The following is a 27,300-nucleotide window of genomic DNA, read 5'->3' on the forward strand; positions in this document are numbered from 1 at the left end:
AAAATATAGAATAATAAAAATAAAATGAATGAATGAGACTTAGTTATGAAAGAATAAAAGTTGTGGGGTGAAATTAGAATGTCATAAGGACTTAAAGAATATTTGAATTAAAGTTAAGGTCAAATAAGTAATTGAACAAACAAAAAGTAATGAAAAAAAACAAATAAATGGGTGAAGGTCGTACCCGAGGATATTAAAAAAAAAAGGGATTTGACCCCTTTTGTGCACTCTCCCACCACCACCTCTAGCCAGCTGCTTCCGGCGACATTTCGGCGAGTCTTTCGGCCGGCAAGGTACTCTTCTCTCTAAAACCACACACATGCTTCAATTTCTTACAAGAAAATAGAAGAATTCTTTGGGATTCTTTGTTCAATAGCTCAAATTAGACTCTAATCATATTGTATAACTAGATTCAAGTGTGGGTTTTGAATCAACTCTAGAGAAGAGTTTGATTTCTTGAATTGAAGACACTAACAAGCTTGAAGGTAAGTGTTATTAATTTTAATTGTTCTTTTTAAGGTTGGGTTGACATGAGAAATAATATATGGTGGGATTAGATTGTTTAACCTTTGAATATAAGGTAGAATGTGGATTTCTAAGAAATGGGTTGAATTATATAGTATGGAATGTGAGACTTGAGTGATTGGTGAATATGGAAATTTAATGAAGTTTATGTTATTGAATAGGTTAGTGAATTTACGTGGAGTATACGTTGCGTTTGTGGTAAGAATTTGCAATTCGCTTTGAGGTAGGGAAATTCCACCCTTTGCTATTCTCTTTGAATATGTGCTCCTAATAAGAAGGTTTATCTTTCTCATTGTTCATTATAATTCGTTCTCACCTTAATTGCACCTAAGGGAGAGAAACCTCACTTTGTGATTTCTTCGTTGTATGACTCGAGTTATATTGCATACCCTACTTGTTCAATCTTGCATTGAGCATGAATTACTCTTTAACATACATCATGTAGTAGTATGTATATATAGATTGTATGTATACCCTATTGCATAACCATGTTGGACATGCATTGTAATTACATGGTAGATGTTGGATATGGAACCCGTATATCTCCTAGTTGTGATTGATGTGAAATGTGGAATGTCGTTGGGCCATTCTGGGTTCCTATGAGTACGGGAATGTCGGTGGGCCGAGTCAGAATTCTATATGGGCTTGAAGCACCATGTTCAAGGTCCTGATATATATAGGGATGCCGGTGGGTCAAGTTAGGGTCTCGTATGATGTGATTATTTACTTGTGTTTGGTGTACATGATGTTAGCTATCATATTGTTGTATTTGTGCATTTCTTTAATATTTCAGCGTTATATTATTCACTTACTCTTTATTATTCCCTACTGGGCCTTTCGCTCACCATTTTCTTTCTCGTATTCCCTCCTCACAGGTGAGTCTAGTTTTGGTACCCGAGTTACGGATCAGGAGGAGCGTGCGTGACATGGATAGACCCCTGGAGAGTGATAGGACTAGATGGTTCTAAAATTTGATTATGTTATTACTATTTTGTCATACCTATGTTCTTGGTTGAGACATATTGTGTGATATCCCTATTCGATGGTGGGATGGGCAGTTGGGAGGGTGCTCCATGTGATCGGGACTCCAGAATCGGGTTTGTGGACTTTGTGTCCTGACGATTTCTTATGTTTACATGATTGCTACTTGCGTTGGTTGTTGATTATATATGTTGTTGTGTGTGGAGAAATTGTGTGAGATGGTTAAGTGGCCTGAGACCCTGCTTAGATTGAGAATTGATTGATGATATGATTTGTTAGGTGGCCTAAGGCCCTGTTTAGACTTGAGAATTTAATTGTGATATGAATTGTTAGACGGCCGGTGACCCTGCCTAGGTTGTGAATATATTTGAGATATTGCAGCGCGTTTACTCCAAGTTGGCATCTTACGTATTATGGGGAGGTACTGTCAAAATTTTCTATGGTGTGATGATTGAATTAATTATGGTTTGATTTAGATGGTACCAAAAGTAACGCTTTCCAGGTCGGGGCGTTACATTTTGGTATCGGAGCCAGGTTCTGTGTCTTAGGGACCCAAGGGTATGGGTAGTGAGACTCCAAGCCATGTCACGACCTCCACTAATCCGATATGTTTCTTTATTACCGTAAATCCTCCTATAACTTATGTTGATAAGTTTTTGTGTTTGTGTATTTGTGAGATCCATACACAATAACATGAAAATGTCGTTCCAGATTAACACTAGTGACTAAAATGCAGTTTACTTGATTTCCACCAAGGTTGGAGAAGACTATGACCATAATGATCAACATTCTTATTGAAGTTGAGGTTAAACATCCTCTCATACAAATAATGATTTCCCCTCAGACAATATTCTTATTGATATTAAGGTTAAACATCTCCTCATACAAATAGCCATCGAACCTCTCTGATTTGACAAAATCTGAAGTAAATTTCCATAATGTTCCAATCATAGGAATAACAATTTAAGACTGTTAGATAAATAATTATACAGATTTTGCTTCAAGGCACGAATCAACACTATTCTTAAATTTTTACTTGTCTCCATCAATTGGTGTGCACAGTATAGCAGCAAATACACTCCCATGATATAATGAAGCAGCACAAAATTATCTTGACATTTGGCCTTATGTACAAAGGAAGAACAATCAAGAATCCCACAAAATAATAGAACTTTAACAAGTGTTTTGAATTCTATTTCTATAGGAATAGAATCCAAATTTTAAGAATTGTTTTTGAGATCATGATCATTCTTCTAATCTCTTGGATTGATTTTAAAGGAGAAAAAACAACACCTTTTAGAAGGGACGTGTTTGAAGAAAAGTTGTCCAAAGAGAAGTTAAGGAAATTAAAAAAAGAAGGGTTGTGTCCATTGATACTAAACTTCTAATGTAACCAATTATTTTTAATTTGAAAAATATTATAACATCGACATGGATCGAGATGTGGATGACCAGCAAAAAAACTTATCATTGCTCTATGGATTGCCAAATAAAGCTCTGATACATTTCATGAGTGTATCGAAACCATGAAAATAACTAATTGAAGACCTAGATTTATTCGATCAGTGTTTCAAACACTTCCTCGATCAAAGCAATCAAAACATTTTGGTTCTTTAGGGTTGGAAGACTTTCTATATGACAGATTTGGATTCACTTGGACAAAACCCTTGGAATCGTTGTTAAGATCAAGGGTCATAGAAGGTTGAAGATAATGGATTGAAGACAATAAATTTTATAGAATTTGGGTTTCGCGCTATTGATCTCATGTGTGACCTAATTCACGCCTGAGATTGGGCTTTGTTAACTGAAGTTAACTTACCATAGTTAATGTCAATGTCTGATATTTAGTCAAACTTCCTATTGCTCACTATTTCACTTAAAACCAAATAATACTTTTTATTATTCTTTATATTTTTTACTTTTCTGAGGTCCCATCATTGTGACCGTTGTCTGGTGTAACATATATTGTACAAAGAGTTCTAATTTGAATACATTTCACTGATTCAATCTCTGTCTAATGCCTTCTTCTTCTTCCATCTATGCTTCTTCTTTCTTATTCTCTTCTCCATCTCTGTTGATTCTTCAAACCTACAACATATATTTATAATCAATATTTACAAATAATCGTTCGTGAGGTTTGAAACTCTGTTCTCTCTTCTATTGCAGTTTCTGGAATGGTTAGGTTTGCTTGTCTGATTTAGATAATGAGTTTATTAAATGAAACCTAGCAACTATAGAGTATCATTGATCAAGAATGATGTACCTATGTTTGTTATAATATTATTTCTGTATTTCTTTTGTTTTATTTGGCTTTTGTCTAAGGAAGGATATACTAGTCTTTTCCTTAAGTGGTGTAATCATTTTAACCAAGAATCTTGTTTTGTATTGGGAGACTTGAACTTTGATAAGAAAATCGTATTTGGAGTGCAGCCTCGACGACGACTTCTTCATCCCCTACACTTTCTCAAATTTGAACAGAGTGTTGGTTTAATTCTGTATCTCTTTCAATCTGGAGGTCTTTTGAGGGTTAGGTCTTTGGACTGTTTATTTTGTTGTGCTTATTAACATTTAATTCCTTTCATTTCAACTTATCTTGTTGATTTATGGCGGGTTAACGTTCTGAAGGATTATCAGTATTCTTGTATTTGGGAGTTGATCGATTTTAGTTTGGAGAGTTAGCTGTTCAGAGTTCTTCTATTTCATTACTATATCAAATTGGCATCCGAGCTCAGATGGCTACACGAGCTCGTGGTCGCCATAGGGCAATTCCTCCTCGCACACGTGTGTTGCGCGATATTGAAGTAGATGATCTCAAACGTCAGGTTGAAGAATTACAGCATAAGTTGGAGCACTACCAGGCAGGTTCTAAGGGAGATGTGGAGAGTACATAGTCCAATTAGGATGAAGGGGATATTAATTCGTTACACTCTACTAGCGAATCGCTTCTCTCCCCACAGAAGTATCATTGTTAGCGAGAGAGTTTTGACTTGAGGGTTGACATTCTCGACTTTTACGCAAGGGTACTCATGATGATTTCATTGATTGGCTTAACAAGGTTGAGCGGATGTTAGATTACAAGGAGGTGCCCAAGTCTCGCCAAGTGAAAGTAGTTGCCATTAAACTCAAGAAACATGCTTCAATTTGGTGGGAACATCAAAAGAAAAGGAGGTCGGTCGAGGGCAAGAGTCACATTTCTACTTGGGAAAAGATGCGGAAACTACTTAAGCAAATGTTTTTACCTAACCATTATCGTCATAAAGCTTTTTACAAGTTTAATCATGTTGCGCAAAGAGACCTGTCTATGGAAGATTTATTGCTGAATTTGAAAGTTTGATGATTCGCCGTGACACTGTGGAGGTGGAAGAACAAACAATTACCCGTTATCTTGGGACTTTACGACTTGAACTGCCAATGTTATTGAGTTACAACCGTATTGGACTTACGTAGATGTTTGTAAACTGACGGTTCAAGCAGAGAAGCTGTTACAACACTAAAAAAAACCTCTAGTTCACCCCAACTGTGACTCTGTAGTTACCCATCCTGGTAGTGTCTCCTCTAAGTCTACCTTCCTTGTGAGTTCTTCATCAACATCAACGTGAAAATCAGATCCTTCAGGTGATCGAACTAGGACAACGTCCTCTTTTTCCACACTCAGGTGTTTCAAGTGCCAAGGTATTGGTCACATTGCTTCTAGTTGTCCCAATAACAAGGTGGTCGCTTGGTAGAGGAAGGCTTAATCATTGAGGATATTAAGTGCAGTTCATGACAATGATGTTACTTGGCTTCATAATAACATATTTCTTACTAAATGCACTTGTCTTGGAAAGGGTTGTGAGGTGATTGTGGATAGTGAAAGTTGTGAAAATGTAGTTGCATAAACAATGGTAGAAAAACTCAAACTTACTATGGAAGATCATCCTCAACCATACAAGTTGTTGTGGCTTCGAAATTGTAATGAAGTGAGGGTGCATAAGTGTTGTCGGGTTCCTTTCTCTATTGGCTCAAAATACTCCGATGAAATTTAGTGTGATATCATTCCTATGGATGTTTGTCACCTCTTATTAGGCCATCCTTGGCAATATGATCGATGTGTGATCCATGATTGGTATAAAAATACTTACTCTTTTATGAAGGATGCTGTAAAGATCATCCTTGGGCCTTCGAAGGATGTTGTTCCTCATCCCTTGTTCTCAGCAAGGAATTCTTGGTTACTTGAGTGACACCAAACTTGCTGTTAGAGAAGCTTGTCATCTACTAACACTTGTGATGATGGAAGAGAACCGAGAAAATGTTGTCCTCTCTTAAATTATATTACCATTGTTACAAAAATTTATTGATGTTGTTCCTAATGAGATTCCTCCTGGATTGCCTCCTATGTGTAACATACATCATTGCCTTGATTTCATCCTTGGATCTAGTCTTCCTAATAAGGTTGCCTATAGATTGAACCCACGGGAGCAAATTGAATTGCAGAGACAAGTGGATGACTTGTTAGCTAAAGGCTTGGTGAAAGAAAGCATGAGTCCGTGTGTAGTACCCGTCTTACTAGTCCCCAAAAAGGATGGCACTTGGTGTTTATGTGTGGATAGTATAGCCATCAAAAAATTACTATCAAGTATCGCTTCCCTCTTTCGCGTCTTGATGATTTGTTGGACCAATTGCATGGGGCATGTATCTTTTCAAAGATTGATCTTAGGAGTGGCTATCACCAAATCCGAATGCATCCAAATGATGAATGGTAAACATCCTTCAAGACTCCTAGTGGTGATGCCCTTTGGGTTATCTAACGCTCCAAGTACTTTTATACGGCTAATGACGCATATCTTCAAGCCGTTTACGGGGTTGTTTGTGGTAGTATATTTTGACAACATTCTCGTATATAGCAAGAGCATTGACCAACATCTTTCTCATCTTTGTCAAGTGTTTGAATTACTGCAGACTCAAAAACTCTCTGCCAACCTCAAAAAGTGTCACTTTTGTACCTCCAGCCTAGTGTTTTTGGGTTATGTAGTCTCCTGTGATGGAATTAAGATGGACAAGAGTAAGGATTAAGCCATTCTCAGTTGGCCTCCTGCAAATTCCATTCATGACATTCAAAGTTTACATGGGTTAGCCTCTTTTTATCATTGTTTTATCCGAGATTTTAGTACTTTGACTTCCCCTCTCACTGATTGTATGAAGGGGGCATATTCAAGTGGACCAAAGAGGCTCAAAACAGCTTTGAATTATTTAAACAAAAGGTTATCGAGGCCCTTATTTTGGCTCTACCGAACTTTGAGGTCCCTTTCGAGGTGGATTGTGATGCTTCAGGTGTAGGGATAGGGGTTGTCCTTAGTCAAGAAAGGAGGCCCATCGCATTCTTTGGTGATAAATTGAATGAACATCGCCAAAAGTACTCTACTTATGACGAGGAATTTTATGCCATTGTTCATACTTTGGAGTTTTGGAGTCATTATCTACTTTCCATGGAGTTCGTGTTGTTTTCAGATCATGAAGCCGACAACACAAATTACATCACAGGCCTGCTAGTTGGCTAGAGGTACTACAAGCATATTCCTTCATGATTAAACATAAATTGGGAAAACTTAACAAGGTGGCGTATGCTCTTAGTAGGCGACACACTCTACTGGCCACTCTTGGAATGAAATTTTTGGGGTTTGAAGTTCTCAAAGAGCTGTACTTGCAAGACCCGTACTTCAGTGGTATATTTATTAAGTGTTTGGATGGACCAATTGATTCTTTCCTCTGCTAGGATGGATATTTGTTTAAGGGATCCAAACTATGCATTCCTGATTGTTCCGTATGCGAATCCATTGTCTCTAAAGCTCATGGGGGAGGCCTATCTAGTCATTTTGGTCATGATAAGACTTATTCTTTGGTCTCTTGTCATTTCTATTGGCCTCAGTTAGACCGTGATGTCTTGCGCTTCATTCAAAGATGCAAGACATGTCATATTGTGAAAACTCATGAACAAAATACTAGTCTATATATTCCACTTCCAGTACTAGCTGCTCCTTGGGAAGCAGTTAGCTTAGATTTTGTTATGGGTTTACCCCAAACTCAACGCAAAAGGGACTCTATCATTGTGGAGGTTGACCGTTTTTCAAAAACGATACACTTTGTGCCTGCAACAAGATTATGGATGCTTCTCGCATTGTTCATCTCTATTTTGACAATATAGTGAAACTTCATGGTATTCCCTAGTCCATGGTTTCAGATCGGGACACGGAGTTTACAAACCACTTTTGGCATTTCCTTTGGTGAAAACTCGATACTAAACTCCTTTTTAGTTCTTCCCATCACCCTTAAACCGATGGGCAAACTGAAGTTGTTAACCGAAGTTTGGGGAACTTGTTATGTAGTCTTGTGGGGAAGAATATTCGTCAATGGGGTCTCATTCTGTCTCATGTGGAATTTGTCTCTAACCGTTCCCTGAATCAAACTACTGGCTCTGGTCACTTTGAGATAGTGTATAGTCTTAATCCTACCACTCCCTTGGATTTGGCTCCTTCTGTCTCTTTAAATGATTTTGATCAAACTACTGTAGAGAGAGTTAAACTCATTCAACAAATGTACACTCAAATTCGCGAGAATATTCTCAAGCACAATGAAAAATATCACCTTCGTGCGAATCAACATCGCAAACGCGCTTCATTTCGGGAGGGAGATTTGGTTTGGATCCATTTGGGTAAAGAGAGTTTTCCTCCTGGTAAGCATGGCAAATAAAGGCCTCGCGCGGATGGTCCCTTCAAGGTCTTTAAGCGTATTGGTGAATATGCTTATAAGATAGAACTTCCAAGTGATTATGGTGTCTCTGCAACTTTTAATGTGGCTGACCTGCCTCGTTACTATGAAGACGACGCTGAAGCAAGCTCAAGGTCGAGCTTCTTCTCCCCTGGGGGAGATTGATCAAGGATGATGTACCTGTGTCTGTTATAATATTATTTTTGTATCTCTTTTGTTTTATCTGGCTTTTGTCTAAGGAAGGATATTGATGCAGGCGGGCCCCACCCCACAGAGGTCCTCCCTCTCGAGGGCGTGGGCTGTCAACCCCGAGCCCGTCGAAACCCACGCATGGGCCACGGGCCTAAGGGCCTAGCCCAACTACATCAGGCCTGCAGGCCGCACACCCCAACCCATCCGGATGCATTCCTGCAAGCCTAGGTTGTTGGAGCTGGGAGTCGAACCCCAGCTCCCTTTAACACTAAGGCGTTACGCCTTAGTATCAACCATTGAGCTGCAGCTCAATGGTTGATACTAAGGCGTAACGCCTTAGTGTTAAAGGGAGCTGGGGTTCGACTCCCAGCTCCAACAACCTAGGCTTGCAGGAATGCATCCGGATGGGTTGGGGTGTGCGGCCTGCAGGCCTGATGTAGTTGGGCTAGGCCCTTAGGCCCGTGGCCCATGCGTGGGTTTCGACGGGCTCGGGGTTGACAGCCCACGCCCTCGAGAGGGAGGACCTCTGTGGGGTGGGGCCCGCCTGCATCAGATATACTAGTCTTTTCCTTAAGTGGTGTAATCGTTTTAACCTAGAATCTTGTTTTGTATTGGGAGACTTGAATTTTGATAAGAAAATCGTATTTGGAGTGCAACCTCGACGGAGGCTTCTTCCTCCCCCGTACTTTCTCAAATTTGAACAGAGTGGAGATTTAATTCTGTATCTATTTCAACTTGGAGATCTTTTGAGGGTTGGGTCTTTAGACTGTTTATTCTGTTGTGCTTATGTTATTTAATTCCTTTCATTTCAACTTATCCTGCTGATTTGTGGTGGGTTAATGTTTTGAAGGATTATCAGTATTCTTGTATTTGGGAGTTGATTGATTTTAATTTGGAGAGTTAGCTGTTTGTAAGCTATCCAAATAAAGATTGTAACTTTAGTCGTGCCTATGGTTTTAGATATGATTTTGTTGATGATGGTTTCAAAATATCGATGATCAACAACCATCAGAGAAATCCGCAGAGTCGAAAACTTCAAATTTCATCTGTATTAAATACTGATATAATAGTTCTCACGTAAATTCTTAAGAATAATGGGCGCAATGGTACTTTTGTTAATCATGTCCTTATTAACAAGTTTTTTTTTTTAATCCAACAGACCTATTGAACAAAAGTTTATTTTGAATGAGTTATTGTTAATTATCACTTAAAATCTAATTTATGTATTATAAAATCATACAATATATAAAAATAGAATACACTTCCCCATTTTCCCTCCTAAATTATTACCTCAACAACTATTGAAATATTTTTAACTCAAAAATAGTTAAATATAGGGGATATAGCATATAATACTAACCAATAAATATTTTTCCTCTCCTAAACTTATATGATTTTTCAAATATTTTTAAATATATTCAAAAAATTGTGATAGCAAACACTTGAAAGATATATAATAGTAGATAACAAACACTTTAAAGATATATAAAATTTTACAAATAGGATAATACTGCATTGATTTAAATAAGATAATATCAAAAAGTTAAATCTCATTAATAAGATAACCTCATTCTGAAAAACTATTTCAAAAATAATATTGCATACAATTAAATCATTCTGGTACAAGATTGTCCAAAATACATAAAGATATATATATGGTGATGTTATTATTACAATTACTATTTCAGTTTATAATAATATTGCATACAATTAAATCATGCATTTGTCTCTTTTATCGTTATTTGTTTTCAGTTTTTTTTACAATTACATATGTATATTATCATTTTTGTTGTTATTTTTATTTTAGATGATAATTAATCAGTTATCTAACAGGAATCAATGAGGAAGAAAGAAGATTTTATAAAGCATGGTATAAGTTGGCCTTGTTTAGCTCGGTAAAAAAATACAAGGGCTTAGTTGATCTTTTTTGCAAAGTATAAGGGCCATTTTGGGAGTTATCCAATATATATATTCTAATTATTATTATAAATTTCATTTTAAAGAGTAATTGATAATTAAAATTTGGAAGTTTATAATTTGAAATAATAAAGAAAACGAACAAGAGTTAAATCTTTTTATTTAATTTGAATGAGAATTTTGATAGGAGAGAATTACATATATTTAAGTTGAAGAATTTAAAATCTCATAGTTGTTGAGGAAAAAATCATGTAAGTTTAGGAGGAGAAAAACACATTGCGATTTGTAGTCAAAGTTGGCCTTCTCAATCTGACCCTTGCAGTAGAAAAATAACATGGGAACAACGCAATTTGACGAGGCCAACCACATCCACTGCTCCATAGAAAAGGAGACTAATTTGCAAGAGTTTTTAATCGAAACTCTAATCTCCATGATTATTATTTGTCTAGATAAGATTATTGTTTATTTGGACTCTCCAAATCTCGCAGATCGGTAGTAAGGGAGTAGGAGAGGGAAATATATGAGGATTATGGGAAAAAAAAAGAAAAAAATATACATATGAGATAGCATTTCTGTAGAAAGCAAGCATAGTGACTTGGTGAAGGATTTGACAGATTTGTGTAAGATCTGCAAAAAGAGATTAGGAGAGAGAAACAGGGTTAGGGAAAAAGAAAAAAAACGTAGATTATTGGGTAAATCGTTGGATTTACATTATAAAATCCAATGGTTCAAAAGCATTACCGATCAATACTTTCAGTATCGGACATACCGCCAATCAGGGAAAAATATTTATTGGTTAATATCCTATGCTATATCATATTTTTCACTATTTTAATTTATGAGTTAAAAACAATTTCAATGTTTGTTGGGGTAATAAATTAATTAATACAGTAAAAATATTACAAGTTTGGGAGGAAAATGATGAAGCGTTGTATGAAACGAAAGACAAGAATATAATGCCAATGAAATTAATTGCATAATGGAATTGAGGAAGTCCTCAACCACTAAAAGAACTCTTGATTACGATTCAAGAAGTTCACAGTCAATCCTCTGGAAAGAAACTGTCTTTCCAATAAGGTCAAAAGCAATATTATAGCTTTGTTGAGCCATAATTCCAATAACATTCAAACCATTATGATCAGATTCTCGCACAGCCATGCAAAATCCACCTGCATCATTCTTTACAAACAGGCTTCCAATATCTAACCCTAACTCAGCTCCTCCCGCAAAGTGAAATGTAACCACCGGAAACCCTGAGAGATCCCTTTCAATGTCTCCCTTGTAGCATAATGTCTTTGGATCACCAGTATCGGTAACGCGTTCCAGCTTCCCATCTAGCAAACTCTTCACTTGGTCACTTAATGAATCATATGCAAGAGTAGCAAGGAAAGTGACTGTTGATCCTGAATCAATAACAACTCCGCCGTTACCGTAATACGTCCTCTTGAAGACTCGAGGATCAATTTTGAGCATATTTTCTGCTACACTAATTCCTTCAAGTGTAACATAATACAAAGTATGGAACAATTCTAGTGGAGTTGAATCACCTTCTATTATGACTCCATCTCCTAGATTTAATTGGTTAAAACTATACTTAGGGTCCCTTATGCTACCAACACAGTAAGAAAATTTAGAGCCCAATTTCGAAACCAATGAAATACTATCAGGCCCTAAACCAAGTACTCCACTAGGTTGTCCATTGTTAACATCATTGTCATGTCCGCACCCAAAAACCACATCATTAATTGTTGTTTCACCCTCATCATTGGTCTCAAAAGTGAGCTTCTCAGTCCCCATAATTCCAGCCACTTTTGTTCCATCTAGGTACCCGAGAGAGAACTTGCAATTGTTCAAAGGGTCACACTTGTCACTAGAAGAAATAGAACATGAAGGTGAGTTACATGGCAAGTTTGCATATGTAGAGGATTTTGAAGGATCAAAAACTGGACTGGACTGTTCAAAACATTTTGTGCAAGGTTTGCATTGAACCCACAAAAGATCGCTTCCTGTGTCCATTGTCAGCAGCTGTGGAACCGGAGGCATTCCGATGGAGAAATTGGCCATGAATTGAACTCCATTCTCATCTGCAACCAAGCCTGCTCGAGCATCATCATCGCTAGCGGAAAAAGATGCTCTTGCTTGTAAGTAGGCTAGACGTTTCCTAGACTTGTGTACTGCAAGTCTGAAACGGTCTGCAGCGGTTGCAGTAGAGTTGTAGTATGGAGAGTAAATAGAGTCATAGTGAATGAGTCTAGTACCTAATTTTTGAGGTTTTGTTATGGCGGCTAAAGTCTTAGTGGTTAGGGCAAGAAATGAAAGACAGAGAAAGACATTGAACCTCCAACTCATCTTTGCTTCTATTCTCTAGCAAATCACTACTCGCTAGAGGAGTTATATAGAATACTACTGACTACTATGTTTACTCAACTGTACATAGTTTAGAATTGGGTTAGTCTGTGATTTTCCTAAACAGAATCTATTAAATTAAGGAAAATAACAACTTTTTATGAATAGAGAATATTTGGAAAGGATTCATAAGGAAACCTTTTACCCATAATACCGGCTTGGGCTGCAGGTTCTACTATAAAACTGCGGCCAGGCTGGTATTTTGCTACCAAAATACCGCAAACTGGCAGAACCGCAGAATATCGGCAGATATTGATGCAAATTAATATTGAAATCACAACAATACTAATTCACTAAGATTAAAATTGGGAAACAAGGATAACAATATGGGAATCACTCTCAAGAATAAGGATTCACTCCTAAGGAATCTTTCCTAATAGAAAGAACTTTCTTTCACATCAAAACATCATCCCTTAACAATAAAACAGCAAATTAGTATTGAAATCACAACAATACTAATTCGTTAAGATTAAAATTGGGAAACCAGGATAACAATATGGGAATCACTCTCAAGAATAAGGATTCACTCCTAAGGAATCTCTCCTAATAGAAAGAACTTTCTTTCATATCAAAACATCATACCTTAACAATAAAACAGCAAATTAATATTGAAATCACAACAATACTAATTCACTAAGATTAAAATTGGGAAACAAGGATAACAATATGGGAATCACTCTCAAGAATAAGGATTCACTCCTACGGAATCTCTCCTAATAGAAAGAACTTTCTTTCACATCAAAACATCATACCTTAACAATAAAACAATGCAAGACTTAAATCGTAATGTAAAGATGCTTGTTCCAATTAAAGTAGTAAATCTCGTAGTAACTACGTGGCTATTATAATTGCTAGACTTTAGCCACTCATAATTCCCTCATTAATGCAGTTGACTTGCCATGAACATTTGTTGATCCTCCTTTCATTGTGCTTGATATTCGGCACCATTATGGCATTCAGAAACATTACGTGTGAATGTTGGTTGTAGGAGGTCGGCATGATCTTGTAATCTTCTACTGCATCATTCCCGCCGACCCATAAAAATTTGACTCAGTCGAATTGAATCCACCAAGATCAAAAACAAAAGCACTTTGCTCCCCAATTTCACTCCCCTGTTGCCAAATGTATTGTGTAGTGCCAGTGTGCTCCCTTGTGGCAATTGAAATTTGTGTTTCATTATATTCAGTTGGACATAAGGAAACAATGTATTCCCTTGCATCAAGATTGTAGAGCAATCCATTAAAAATACCTACGAAGTTCTTCCTTGAGTTGTCTACATTGAAAGCATTAGTCATGAAAATTGACTTCACAATAGCAGGTGACCAATTGGAATATGCAAACTTGGAAGTTGGTGGTATAGAAATCTTAACGGAATCTTCCGCAGGTAAAACAGGTGCCTCTAAACTTTCCGTCCTATAATGAACTACAACAAGTTTTGTTGCTGGTTTTGTGATTGGCTCACCAACAAATCTGATCACTGACAAAGGCAAAGATTGGGGTTTCACATGATCAAGATCATGTTGCTTCCCTTCTTCCTTCTTTGGCTTTCTTTCATCGATACGATTTTGCCAAGAATTCCAAGCAATCAAGTTACTCCCAATCTTCTCCAAATTTGGGACTATTAGTGACAGTGTTTCCAAATTCTGAGTTAATGCTTGAAGTTAACGACAAGTTTCAACCATGTCACCTTTCAGTTTTTGGGAGAGCACTGATGCACACAAATTTCAGCTAGGGACCCTATCATACCAATCGGATTTGGAGTTGTCATCTCGAGTTCGTGTATAAGAGTTTTCATGATAATCTTGGTGTAATTCGCACCACTGCACCCCATCATACCCATAACAACTAGTCCCAAAATTACAAAACCCATCGTAGTAGTCAGATTCGGAAGTCATTCAAGCAACCTCTTCTCTAGGATAATGACCGAGGGCGTTAGGATCGCGAACACTACTTCTCCATGTGTTCATTTCCTCTGATACCAAATTGACGCAAATTACTACTGAAATTGTGACGGCCCTGCCCAGCCCAGCATCACCCCAATCCAACCGACAAGCCCAGTGGGCTCCGGCTGTACCCCAGCTCCCTTTGGAAAACAGGGGTACTAAGTAAAGGCCTGTAGCACGTTAAATACTCTCTCTTTGCCCAACCCCTGGCCGATGTGGTATTTCTTCCAGGAATGCTCCTTACCTCTTCATATCAGGCCTCAGCCACTCACGCAAGAGAGCATGTCACTACATTCCACCCCCTTAAGGGCTTGAGCCCCCGCAAGCCACGCGGAATGGGAAACGCAAGGGTCAAAACCCAACATTCACACCAGGGCCGGCTCCGATACCATCTGTAATGGCCCGACCCAGCCTAGCATCACCCCAGCCCAACCGACAAGCCCAGTGGGCTCTGGCTGTACCCCAGCTCCCTTTGGAAAACTGGGGGTACTAAGTCAAGGCCTGTAGCACGTTATATACTCTCTCTTTGCTCAACCCTTGGCCGATATGGTATTTCTTCCAAGAATGCTCCTTACCTCTTCATGCCAGGCCTCAGCCACTCACGCAAGAGAGCAGGTCACAAGCTGTATCAACTACTCAGATGGCTTCGATGTTTGAGGCTCAAGTGCAAGTAATGAAAGAGATGTCGGAGATGATGAAAAATGTTACACAGATAGTTCAGGCACGTACTGGACTGGATACTCACGGTGTGGTGGAGGGTCAGACCTTAGGGGAGGCTAACAGAATTCAGCGACAATTGAAAGAGGTGGACCGACTACACAAGTTGGAACCTCCTAAATTTTATGGTGACACAGATGTTGCAAAAGCTTATACCTGGATCCAAGAGATGACTAGACGATTGGATACCTTAGGCATTCCGGATGAGAGGCGGGGATGGTAGCCTCGTACCTCTTACTACAGACATAGAGGCAGAATCTGTTCCAGAAATGTTTGCCTTTAAATATGCCAGCAATTGTTGACACTGATCCCCTGAAAACTGCATGTTAAGAGCTTGAACATTTGATTCAACCTGATTTATGCTCCACAGCTTCCAGCACTTGTCCACATTATGATTTGTTTTCTAGCAATATTTGCAAAAAAACTTATCTTTCTCATTTCTTTTCCCAGTTTTGAAATCCCTCCTGAATTACGAGTGTTCTTGCTAGAAACCTACATCACCATACTCTCCTGTGAATTAACTTCTTTCTAGACAGCTGGTTGTTTCTTGACATTTTGATTCACTGTGAGCTTTCTCTCAACTTGTCCCACCTGAGCAAATGCTTTGTTTACTTCTAGCAGTGGATCCATCAATAGAATCTGGTTGGTTACATGTTCAAATGAGTCATTGAGACCCATTAGAAACTATAACAACTTTTCTTTGTTTTGTTGTGCAAGAACTGTGCTCCCTACACTGCAAATACACTTTCGACATTTGCAAGTAGGTACTACCTTGTACTGGTACAACTCATCCCATAAAGTCTTTATCCTAGCATAGTACTCAGTTACAACGGAGTCCCCTTGTTTAATGTTGGATATAGCTCTTACTAACTCAAAATCCCTCGTAGGATTAGCAGAAGAGAAACAATTTTTCTGGTCATTCCACAGCTCACATGATTTTGTTGATGTTGACACACTCATAAGGATAGCAGTAGAAAGACAATTGGTAATCCAAGTCTTCACAAGGCTGTCGCATTGCTCCCAGTCCTGAGAAGCTGGATCATCTTCCCCTGGTTTTACGAGTGTTCCATCAGCAAACACCATCTTGTTCCTTGCCTTCAAGGCTGTGCTCATCTGATTGCTCCAAAGATGGTAATTGTCCCCAGTAAGAGTCATAGCGATCAAACTGGAGTTAAAATCAGAATGAGTTAAAAAATAGGGGTTTCTGAAAGGATTTTGTGAATGATTCCCTGACTGCATATTAAAAATTTGGGAATTTGTGATTTGTGGAACAATCGGAGAGTTTGACGAAGAAGGATTTTGGTTTTCAACTCCCAAGCCTCTGGATTTACCATGAGGGCCAAGAATTGAAGGAGTACCAAGGATCGAAGAGTTAGGTGGAACTATTGAAAGCTCCATATGCTCCGATACCATGAAATAAACTAAACAGCAAAGGTTTTGAAGAAGAAATCTGATGTTATTGAAAGCACATGAACATTCGTAATACAATTGCTTAACCAAACACAGTGGAGCAAGACTATGTTAAATACAGAAAGATAAAGATTGATGACCAACGGTCATCTAGGTTTGAATGAACACAGTACAAGTCTTATCATAAAACGGTCTGAAACAAGAAGAAGAAGGAAGGAGCAAACGATGTCGTTGAGAAACACAAAACACACCGTTTCCTAACAGATAACGACGCACGGCGCAGCAAGTAAACTTGCAATGGAAAGGAGAAAAAGGAAGAAAAAAATTAAAGATTGGAACCCTAACTCCTATCGGAGAGGAAACGAAGAACGGGTCGACTCCATTACCATAATAAAAATAATATTTTCTTCTTATTTCTCAAAACACAACATTGGTTTTATTTCAAGTAACCCTAATACAAGACCTACGTAATTATAGGAATACTATTTTTTTTTTGATAAAGAGGACGGTACCTCAAGATTTTATTAAAACCCTCACTTATGGCGGAGGAATACCGAGGTTACAGACAAAAAGACCTTAAAGGAAAAACAAAAACAAAAAACAACAACAAACCTTAAACTAAAAGACAACTTCCAAAAAGGAAGCAAAGACCGAGAAAAGAAAGAGCATATCTCAAAACCAAACAACGAACTCTAAAACTTGATTGACCCTTAATTTAGCTAGCTCATCTGCAATCATAATTGAGTCCCTCTGGAGTACTCTACACAAGAACAACTTTAGACTATTTCTGGAAACCAAGCCACAAGATAGTCTCTTCTTTCAATTCCTTTCTTTGCCAGGCAGTCAGCCACATGATTGGCTTCCCTCCAAATATGATTAAAAGTGACTGGAGGTAGAACTTGCAGATAGTTGTTAATAGCATTGAAATCCTGGTCAAGCTTCCAAGGATTGCTAGAGTCGTTCTTAAGCCAAGAAATAGAATTTAGAGAGTCTGATTCTATGATTATATTACCCCTTTCTGCTACTTCATATTCAACAGACAATTCCAAAGCTTTTCTAATAGCTTTAATTTCAGCTCCATTTGCATCCTGAGATTCCACAGAGCCTGAAAAAATACAAATGAATTTTCCCTGGCTATCCCTTAAGACACCACCAACACCTGCTTTGTTCCCTTGAAAGGATCCATCAGTATTCCATTTAAGAAATCCAAGAGGAGGGGGAATCCAGAAAACATTAGCTCTGACAGCTTTGCACAAATTTGATTTGAACTTCAACCCATCACTGGAAGTCATAATTTCTAAGCCACAATAAGGAAGGGGGATGTTGATAGCTTTAGGCCATAAGCCATACCTGATGAAAATTAGATATAATATATTCTCCCAATCCAAATGACTATCCTCAAAAATCACCTTGTTTCTCTCTGTCCATAGGGTCCAAGTAGTGGTAGCAAACATCAAATACCACACTTTCTTTGTATCTTTACCAGAGGCAAACGACAACCATTCTTCAAATAAATTAGAAACTGATCTTGGAGAGCACCAATCCATACCCCACCAATTCATTATTCTATACCATATTGAATTTGCTCCATTGCAGTGCAAGAGGAGATGATCAATTGTCTCTGAATGAGAGTTGCAAATTGGGCATAAATTATCATCCACAATGCCTGGTCTGTGAAGCCTATCTCTTGTATTGACTCTGTCATTCAGAACTAACCAATTGAAAAAATCCACCTTTGGAGGAGCCAAACCACTCCAAACTTTAGAATAATTAATTTCATGAACAGAACATCCATATGAATCTGCAGCAGAAGTCAAGGATTTAACTGAGAAATTCCCATCTACTGCAAATCTCCAAATAATTTTGTCCTTTTTAAAAGGGCAGATAGCAACATGCTCAATGATACCCATAAGATCTTTAACCTGCTCTTCCTCCCACTGAAACAGATTCCTTCTCCAAACCAACCTCCATTTCCAACTTTGACCATCCCACACACCAAATTGCTCTACAGATTGACTTTGAGACCCTGAAATGCTAAATAATCTTGGAAAACGATCTTTGAGAGGAATATTACCCACCCAGAGATCTTCCCAAAAATTAACCTTTTCTCCATTGCCCACACTAAAAGCCAGACCTTCTTTAATAGCCCTTTCAATCCCTCCCTCAGAAGCCCCCAAGAGACTCTGAATATTCTTCCAATTTTTAGATACTGTGTTGGAAGCAGAAGGATCTAAAATCACATCAGGTAGGTTATATTTATCTTGAAGCATTCTCTTCCACTCCCATTTTTCACTATCCTTGGCTGCATTATATCTCCAAATCCATTTAAAAAGTAAAGCTTTATTCTTCTCTATGATGGACCCTACCCCAGCACCTCCCTTATTCTTTGGCTTTATAACTTGACTCCACCTTATGTTGTGAAGTTTCTTTTGAGTCTCAGAATCTCCCCATAGAAATTTACTTTGCAACCTCTCAATCTTCCTAGCTACACCTTTAGGCATTTTAAAAAGAGACATGTAGTATGTTGGTAAGCTACAGAGCACAGACTTAATTAAGGTCAATCTTCCTCCCGAAGATAACTGCTTTGCCTTCCACATAGCCAACCTTGTTTCAACTTTTTTAACAACAGGATCCCACATTCTATTCCTCTTCATATTTCCACCTAAGGGCATGCCAAGATAATTCATAGGTAGAAAATCAGCCTTGCACTTCATCATCATTGCCATATTCTTAACTGTGTCCTCATCAACCCCAACACCTACCAGAGATGACTTGTGAAAATTCACCTTGAGACCAGATAAAAGTTCAAAGCAACGCAGCAACCGTTTCAAATTTAACAAGGAGTCTTTGCTTTCTGTACAAAAGAAGACAGTGTCATCAGCATACTGAAGATGAGAATAAACTGCCCTCACAGCCTTAATAGTAATTCCTTCAATCAGATTCAAGTTGGTGGCATTTCTAATCATTTGGTGGAGACCCTCAGCAGCTATTATAAATAGAAAAGGAGATAAGGGATCCCCTTGTCTCACTCCTCTATGTAAGTTTACTTCATTAGTGGGAGAACCATTCACCAGAATTGCTGTTTTTGCAGTTTGAACACATTCCATAATCCACCTCACCCATTTAAGACCAAACCCCATCTTAATTAAGACACCTTCCAAGAATCTCCACTGAATAGAATCAAAGGCTTTTTCAAAGTCTATCTTCAAAATGAACCCTTTCTTCTTTTTCTTCTTTAGATGATCTACCACTTCATTGGCCATCAAGATTGAGTCCATTATTTGTCTTCCTTTAATAAACCCTGTTTGAACTTCACTGATAACGGAACCCAAAGATTGTTTTAGCCTATTTGCAAGAGTTTTAGAGATAATCTTATATAGACTGCTAATTAAACTAATTGGCCTGAAATCCTTTAGGCTCTCAGCTCCTTCAAGCTTAGGAACCAAGGTTAAAAATGAGGAATTAACACCTTTAGGAAGATGACCATACTGATAAAATCTCTCCATCATGCTCATTATGTCTCCAGAGACCATCTCCCACATGTTTTTATAGAACCCCATGTTAAAACCATCCGGACCTGGTGCTTTGTTACTATCACAACTCCAAACAGCTTCTCTAACTTCTTCAAAGGAAAAAGGAAGCTCCAGAGAAATTCTCATTTCACTGCTGATGCAATTAAAAGTCAAACCGGGCATCTCAACCAACTTTCTACCATTATCAGAATACAATCTTTGATAATGCTGAAACACTTCATCTCTGATGGTGGTTGGATCTGCAATTCTTCTTGAGCCAATGACTAGACTAGTAATCATGTTCTTCTTACCTCTAACAGAAGCAACTGTATGAGAGTATCTAGTGTTTCTATCTCCTTCCTTAACCCACCTTGCACGAGATTTCTGTCTCCAAATGGACTCTTGAAACTTGCTTCGATACCATAAAGTAGACTGCAAACGTTTATAATTATCTTCTTCAAGGCCCGATAATATCCTCAATTCCTTCAATTTTTCCAATTTGTCAATAGCATCCTCCACTTTCTTCAAATTCTCATCAATATTACCAAAGACACTGACATTCCATTCTCTCAGAAATTGCCTCAGCCTTTTTAACTTGGGAACTATACTGTAGTGTCCCCTTACTGAAATAGAGATTCCAGCCCAAGCAGAGCTTAAAAACTGTCTAAATTGAGGATGATCCCACCAGCAATTTAAAAATCTAAAGGGCCTAGGACCCCAGTTAAGATTCATCAAGGAGATATGAAGAGGGCAATGATCTGACAAACCTCTGCTAAGACCTTGAAGAGAAAGATTGGGGAATTTGTCAAGCCAATCAGAATCTATAAAAACCCTGTCAATGCAACTCATGCTTCTGGAATTACACCAAGTGTATTTTTTCCCTTTGAGAGGAACCTCAATCAGATTACAACAATTCACAAAATCACCGAACCAATTCATCCCTCTCGTCACTGAGGTACCTCCTAGTCTATCACTAGGAAGAAGAACTTCATTAAAATCCCCCCAAACCAACCAAGGAAGAGAACTAGCAGTTTTCAAATTGGCAATGCTTTCCTATTGCTCCAATCTCATAGTGTCTGTACTATGGCCATAAACAGAAGCTATAACACATCTGAAATTATGGCAGGGAATGATCCCTTCTAGAATAATAAATCTGTCCCCCATAATGGCAGCCTGCAAGGAGAAGGAAATTGGATTCCATATACATAAAAGACCCCCTGAAAGGCCATCCGCATCACAAGCTTTCCAATCAAAAAAATCAGAGCCCCAAATAGATTTGACACAGTTATAGTCCACTGTCGAAAGCTTAGTCTCAATTAGACAAAGAAAATCAACCTTTTTATCCCTAATCCACCTTTTAACAGCTCTTTTCTTCAGAGAGCTACCCACACCCCTAATATTCCAAGAAAGAAAACTAACCATAATGAGGATTTAACCTTACGAAAAAAATAGGCCTGATTAAGCATCCTTTGGATGGATGCTCTCCCATTCCTGCTCTTCCCGGGTGATTAGATCTTGTACCTCCCCTTCAATCTCCGAATCCTGCTCCCGACTGCTCAATCCGATCTCCTTCCCCAATCCCCAAGTTTTCTTTGCCTCCTTTTTCAACTTGCTTTGAGTCATATTAGAGCTTAAATCATCTGTCATTGCACGATCTTCAGAGTTTCGGTCAGCTGAAAACCTAATTATCTTATTTCTGTTGTTTATTCCTTCATCCGAAACAGAATTACCCACCACCTTAGCAGACTCTTGACTATTCACCGTAGGTTCCTCAAAATCTCTCCCTTCAGATAAAGCAATGGTTTTATTCCTGTTCATTATTCCTTCATCAGAGACAGAATTACCCATCACCTTGGTAGACTCTTGACTATTCACCGTAGATTCCTCAGAAGTGCTCCCTTCAGATAAAGCAATGATTTTATTCCTATTGATTATTCCATCATCAGAAATAGAATTACCCATCATCTTCATAGAATCAGTTGACTTGCTCTCTATTGTAGAGTCATTTTCAGCTTGCATAATACAACTAAGACGCCTGAGCTTCCTTTTCGTGTGATTTGCAAGTTGAGCCATCATTAGACCGTATTTACCCGTCATCTTCATAGAATGAGTTAACTTTCTCTCCATTGCAGGGTCATTTTCAGCTTGCATAATACAACTAAGACGCCTGAGCTTCCTCTTCATGGGCTTTGCAAGTTGGGCCATCATTAAACCATATTTCAGAGCTCCTTGAGTATACCTGGATTTTTTCCTCACTAGCTTTCGCTTAGAGCTTCTCCTAATATTTCTGTCTTCTTCATCTTTCTCCAGCTCACTGGAAGCCCCCATCTGAATAGGATCATTTCTATCTTCAGAGTCCATAGCCGTGGTATTGCTTGACCTTCCCTCGCTTGAGACACTCACCTGAGTTGAATCAATTCCTGTTCCTACATCATTATACACATCAAACTTATTTGTTGACCTAGGCCCCTTTTTATTCCTTCGATCCCTCTTCTTCTTTTTCTTTCCTCCAGTAGATCTATTTTCAGACTGAGGTTTGATGCAAGTTTCAGACTCACCACTAACTTGGGCTTTGGTGTAATCCAGGTCTAGGTTGCGGTCCTTCAGCCTATCTTCCTTCACAATGCTGGGCCATATATTGGGACATATGCCACCCTCTGATTCACTAATAGATTTGACATCTCCACTTGTTGGGCCATCCCTTAAATAATGCTTTCTGGCATTAGGCCCAACAACACTCCCACCCAAAAATCCAGGCCCATTTTTACCATCTGTGACTGCAATGCCCATTCTATCTACAGCTTGCAAATTCTGGCATATCATGACCGTATCCGAATTGTCAGACTTGTGAGATTGCGTTTCTGGCACTCTATTAGTACTGCTGCAGTGAAATGATGGAGACCTGTCCTTCTGACTCCTGCCTTTGTTCCCGCTGACATTCTGGGATTTGAAATTCAAATTGTGGACACTATCAGTTCTCCGGTCACCTGAATGTTCTCCCACTGGACTGATGTTGCCGGAAGAGAATAGCATCAGCTGGCCATCCTCATGCACCCCTTTCAATACATCAAACCTACCGGAACTGCATTCCTCTAAGCTCTCAGACTCCAGCATCCACCTACTGCAACCTCCATATCCATCATCTTGATCATACACTCTAGCTTTCTCTTCAAAAAATCTCCCGTACCCAGGTCCATCCGCCGGATCCTCTGTAATTTTAATCAAAAAAATATCTCCATCCACTGAAAGTTTTATTATTTGGCAAATAGCATCCTTTCTTTCTGTCCCTACAAGAACCTTAGCAACATCTAACCTCTGTTTTTTGGCAGTCAAGATATCCACAGAGACTGTGTTCCCGACAATGTCACCAATCATCGTGAATAGTCCAATGTTCCATGCATGCAACGGAACCCCTTCACATCTAAGCCAGACATACCTCTCCTTGCTTATATCCCGAAGCTGCCAAGGTTTAATTGATTCAAGCAGCACCTCCATCCAATCTGGCTTGTTTAACATGGCTGCCTGCATTTCCTTTTCAGAAGAGAACGTTAGAAGAACCATCTTACCCCCCATGGGAGTAGGGACACATTCTATACTGTTTTCCTCTCTACATTTGTCCCTCAGCTGTTGTATCGAAGAACTTTGCCATAACCGACCCACTGCAGACCTTTCCACCCACTCTCTATCCTCACGGACTGTATAGTACTCTAGCTGCACTTCATTATTGTCCAATTTGGGTGAGGGAATGAGCTCAGTATTTCGTGGATTTCTTCCTTCATTCTCACTGGTTTTGTTAGAGGCCATGTCCACAGCATCCACTTTTCTCCCCAATCCATGTTCACTCCTAACCACATCCACATAGCTTTTAGAGTTTTCTCCCCGAGATTGGTGATTATCCTCTTTCCTTCCACCCATCTTCACTCTACCCCCCTCATCCATCAAAGCCTTTGCTCTCCGATTGACTGGCATTCTTGGCTTACTCATGTCCTGATTATACCGCACTTTGTTTGCCCTGAGCTTGTATGTACCTATCCAGATACCTTTCAGACTATTCAGAATCACCTCATCCCTCTCTGAGTTGTGGAATTTGACGAATCCGAAACGAACTCCTTTCTTGTTAAGTTTTGTCGGAACATAAACCTCCTCCACTTTTCCATATTGTGAAAATGCCCACTTTAGTGCCTCTGCATCCCAATCCGAAGGGAAGTTCTCAAAGTAGTATTTTTTGGATGGGATTAAAGAATGTAGCTGGTTAGGGTCATAATGGTGGCTAAGAATATGAGGTTGGTTCTGTGGATAATTAGTTTTCTGGCATGTGTTTGGGCTTACAGTAGTGTGTTTTGACTGGTGAATGGATAAGGATGGATGTTTGGATGTTGCCCGTAGTTCCGGCCAGCTCCCATACGGCATGAACGGGGATGGTGCACTCTCTCTCTCTCTCTCTAGACATTCTGTTCTTTTTCCTCAATTATAGGAATACTATAATAAAAACATAATCAATCTATTTAATAGAGGGTTGACTCAATTCCAGCATAATATTTATAACTTGAAAATTGAGAGCCAGGACTTTTGTTGTATTTTTGGTACTTATAGAAATATAATTTGTATTTTTGGTATGTATAGAGATATACTATTGGCCAAACTGTGCCTTCTTTGGTGTGTTTTTCGTTTTTTGACAGGTACCTTGCTGTAATATAGCTCATTGTAGATTAGACGACAATTGAAAATCTACTTAATTTTATAATATGTACATATTTTAATTTTTGTCTAATCTACATATTATAAAATTAAGTTAATTTTAGATGATCAAATAGGTTATACTTATACATGAAAATATAGTTAATTTTAAAAAATTGGGTTAATTAGCTGTAACTCCCTCAAATCAAATTTTTATTCTCATAGGTTCACTTTGATATTTTTCAACCCATAAGAGAATAAAATTTATTCTATTATGGATAAATAATTTAAAATATTTTTTAATTGACCATACTACCCTCAACCGTTGTTTTACTTTTAAACTTCAACAATTAAATATTTTCTGACGTTAGTGTGATTGAACAACAATAACTCACTCATTTGAGCTCCGAATGAGATGATTTTTTATGGTGCTCGAAATAAGACTTGAAAATCCATAGAATTGTGTTTAATATGTTTTGGGAGATTTGAACATTTTAAAGGTCAAATCGATGGTCAAAGTTTATACATTGAAGTTGTGTTTTTTACATCAGTATGTTCGGCAACTATAACTCACTCGATTGAGTTCTGATTGAGACTATTTTTGTTGTGATTGAAAGAAAGCTCTAAACCCCAAAGAATTGTGTTTGATACATACTTGGAGATTCAAACATTTTAGAAGCCAACGAGGCTCAAAATTTACGCATTAGAGCTGTATTTTTTACGTCAATGTGTTTGGACCGCCATAATCACTCGTTTGAACTCTGATTGAGATGATTTTTGAGGCGTTCAAAAGAATACTCTAACACCCAAAGAATTGGTGTCTAATAAAATTTTAAAGACTTTAATGTTTTAGATGTCAAATCAAGCCTCAGAGTTTGTATATCAGACTGTAAATCGCATAGACAGAAATTTAACTACACTAAATATAACTGCATTATTTGTTGTCAAGTCTTATTTCGAGAAGTTTAACTGCACTAAAAGAACATTTGCTTATGATTCAAGAAGTTCACAATCAATCCTCTGGAAAGAAATTGTCTTCCCAATAAGATCAAAGCCAACATTATAGCTTTGTTGAGCCATTATTCCAATAACACTCAAACCATTAAGGTCAGATTCTTGCACAGCCATGCAAAATACATCTGCACCATTCTTATCAAACAGGCTTTCAATATCTAACCCTAACTCAGCTCCTCCCGCAAAGTGAAATGTAACCGTCGGAAACCCCGAGAGATCCCTTTCGATGTCTCCCTTGTAGCATAATGTCTTCGCCTCTTCGGATCATCTTTATCTCTAATGCGTTCCATCTTCCCATCTAGCAAACTCTTTACTTGATCACTTAGTGAGTCATATGCATCAGTAGCAAGGTAAGTGATTGTTGATCCTGAATCAATAACAACTCCGCCGGTACCGGAAGGCGTCCTCCTGAAGACTTGTGGATCAATTTTGAGCATATTTTCTGCTAAACTAATTCCTTCAAGTGTAACATAATACAAAGTATGGAACAATTCTAGTGGAGTTGAACCACCTTCTATTATTACTCCTTCTCCTAGATTTAATTGGTTAAAACTATACTTAGGGTCTCTTACGCTACCAACACAGTAAGAAAATTTAGAGCCCAATTTCGAAACCAATGAAATACTATCAGGCCCTAAACCAAGTACTCCACTAGGTTGTCCATTCTTAACATCATTGTCATGTCCGCACCCAAAAATCACATTATCAATTGTTGTTTCACCCTCATCACTGGTCTCAAAAGTGAGCTTCTCAGTTCCAATAATTCCAGCCGTCTTGGTTCCATCTAAGTACACGAGAAAACTTGCAATTGTTCAAAGAGTCACACTTGTCACTAGGAGAAACAGAACAGGAAGGTGAGTTACATGACAAATTTGCATATGTAGACGACTTCGAAGGATCAAAAATTTTACTAGTCTGATTAAAACATCTTGTGCAAGTTTGGCATTGAACCCACAAAAAATTGCTTCCTGTGTCCATTGTCAGCAGCTGAGGAACCGGAGGCGTTCCGATGGAGAAATTTGCCATGAATTCAGTTCCAGCGTCATCTGCAACCAAGCCTGCTCGAGCATCATTGCTAGCGGCAAAAGACGAAGAAGAAGCTCTTGCTTGTAAGTAGGTTAGACGTTTCCTAGACTTGTGTATTGCAAGTCTGAAACGGTCTGCAGTGGTTGCAGTAGAGTTGTAGTATGGAGAGTAAATAGAGTCATAGTGAATGAGTCTAGTACCCAATTTTTGAGGTTTTGTTGAGGCGGCTAAAGTCT

At 38.4% G+C, this 27,300-nt stretch overlaps 2 protein-coding genes and 1 long non-coding RNA gene across 3 annotated transcripts; 1 reads left to right on the forward strand and 2 right to left on the reverse strand.

Annotated features, from left to right (window-relative positions):
• The first annotated feature begins 267 nt into the window (after positions 1 to 267).
• LOC119992544 lies at positions 268 to 1,446 on the forward strand. The gene is made up of 4 exons (XR_005466406.1): positions 268 to 293; positions 411 to 485; positions 687 to 748; positions 1,401 to 1,446. It is a non-coding gene; the product is annotated as an uncharacterized LOC119992544 (long non-coding RNA).
• Positions 1,447 to 11,379: 9,933 nt separating this feature from the next.
• On the reverse strand, positions 11,380 to 12,708 carry LOC119992733 (aspartic proteinase CDR1-like). Its single transcript, XM_038839527.1, has one exon. It carries the CDS (start codon positions 12,706 to 12,708, stop codon positions 11,380 to 11,382), a length of 1,329 nt encoding a protein of 442 aa, XP_038695455.1.
• A 13,306-nt stretch (positions 12,709 to 26,014) lies between these two features.
• LOC119992735 (aspartic proteinase CDR1-like) lies at positions 26,015 to 27,016 on the reverse strand. The gene is made up of 3 exons (XM_038839528.1): positions 26,902 to 27,016; positions 26,247 to 26,822; positions 26,015 to 26,163 (listed from the first exon to the last, which is right to left on the reverse strand). The coding sequence occupies exons 1-3, from the start codon at positions 27,014 to 27,016 to the stop codon at positions 26,015 to 26,017; spliced, it is 840 nt and encodes a 279-aa protein (XP_038695456.1).
• Positions 27,017 to 27,300: the final 284 nt, after the last annotated feature.

This window comes from Tripterygium wilfordii, chromosome 23 (assembly GCF_013401445.1).
Source record: "Tripterygium wilfordii isolate XIE 37 chromosome 23, ASM1340144v1, whole genome shotgun sequence".
Taxonomy (NCBI): domain Eukaryota; kingdom Viridiplantae; phylum Streptophyta; class Magnoliopsida; order Celastrales; family Celastraceae; genus Tripterygium; species Tripterygium wilfordii.

What these genes read in the sequence shown, in the direction of transcription:
- LOC119992733 (XM_038839527.1), bottom strand. Translation starts at nt 12,708, where the DNA reads ATGAGTTGGAGGTTCAATGTCTTTCTCTGTCTTTCATTTCTTGCCCTA.
- LOC119992735 (XM_038839528.1), bottom strand. Translation starts at nt 27,016, where the DNA reads ATGGACACAGGAAGCAATTTTTTGTGGGTTCAATGCCAAACTTGCACA. An exon ending in TACATATGCAAATTTGTCAT is followed by an intron (nt 26,823 to 26,901) that starts GTAACTCACCTT and finishes TCGTGTACTTAG; the next exon opens with ATGGAACCAAGACGGCTGGA. An exon ending in ATCGAAAGGGATCTCTCGGG is followed by an intron (nt 26,164 to 26,246) that starts GTTTCCGACGGT and finishes AGAATGGTGCAG; the next exon opens with ATGTATTTTGCATGGCTGTG.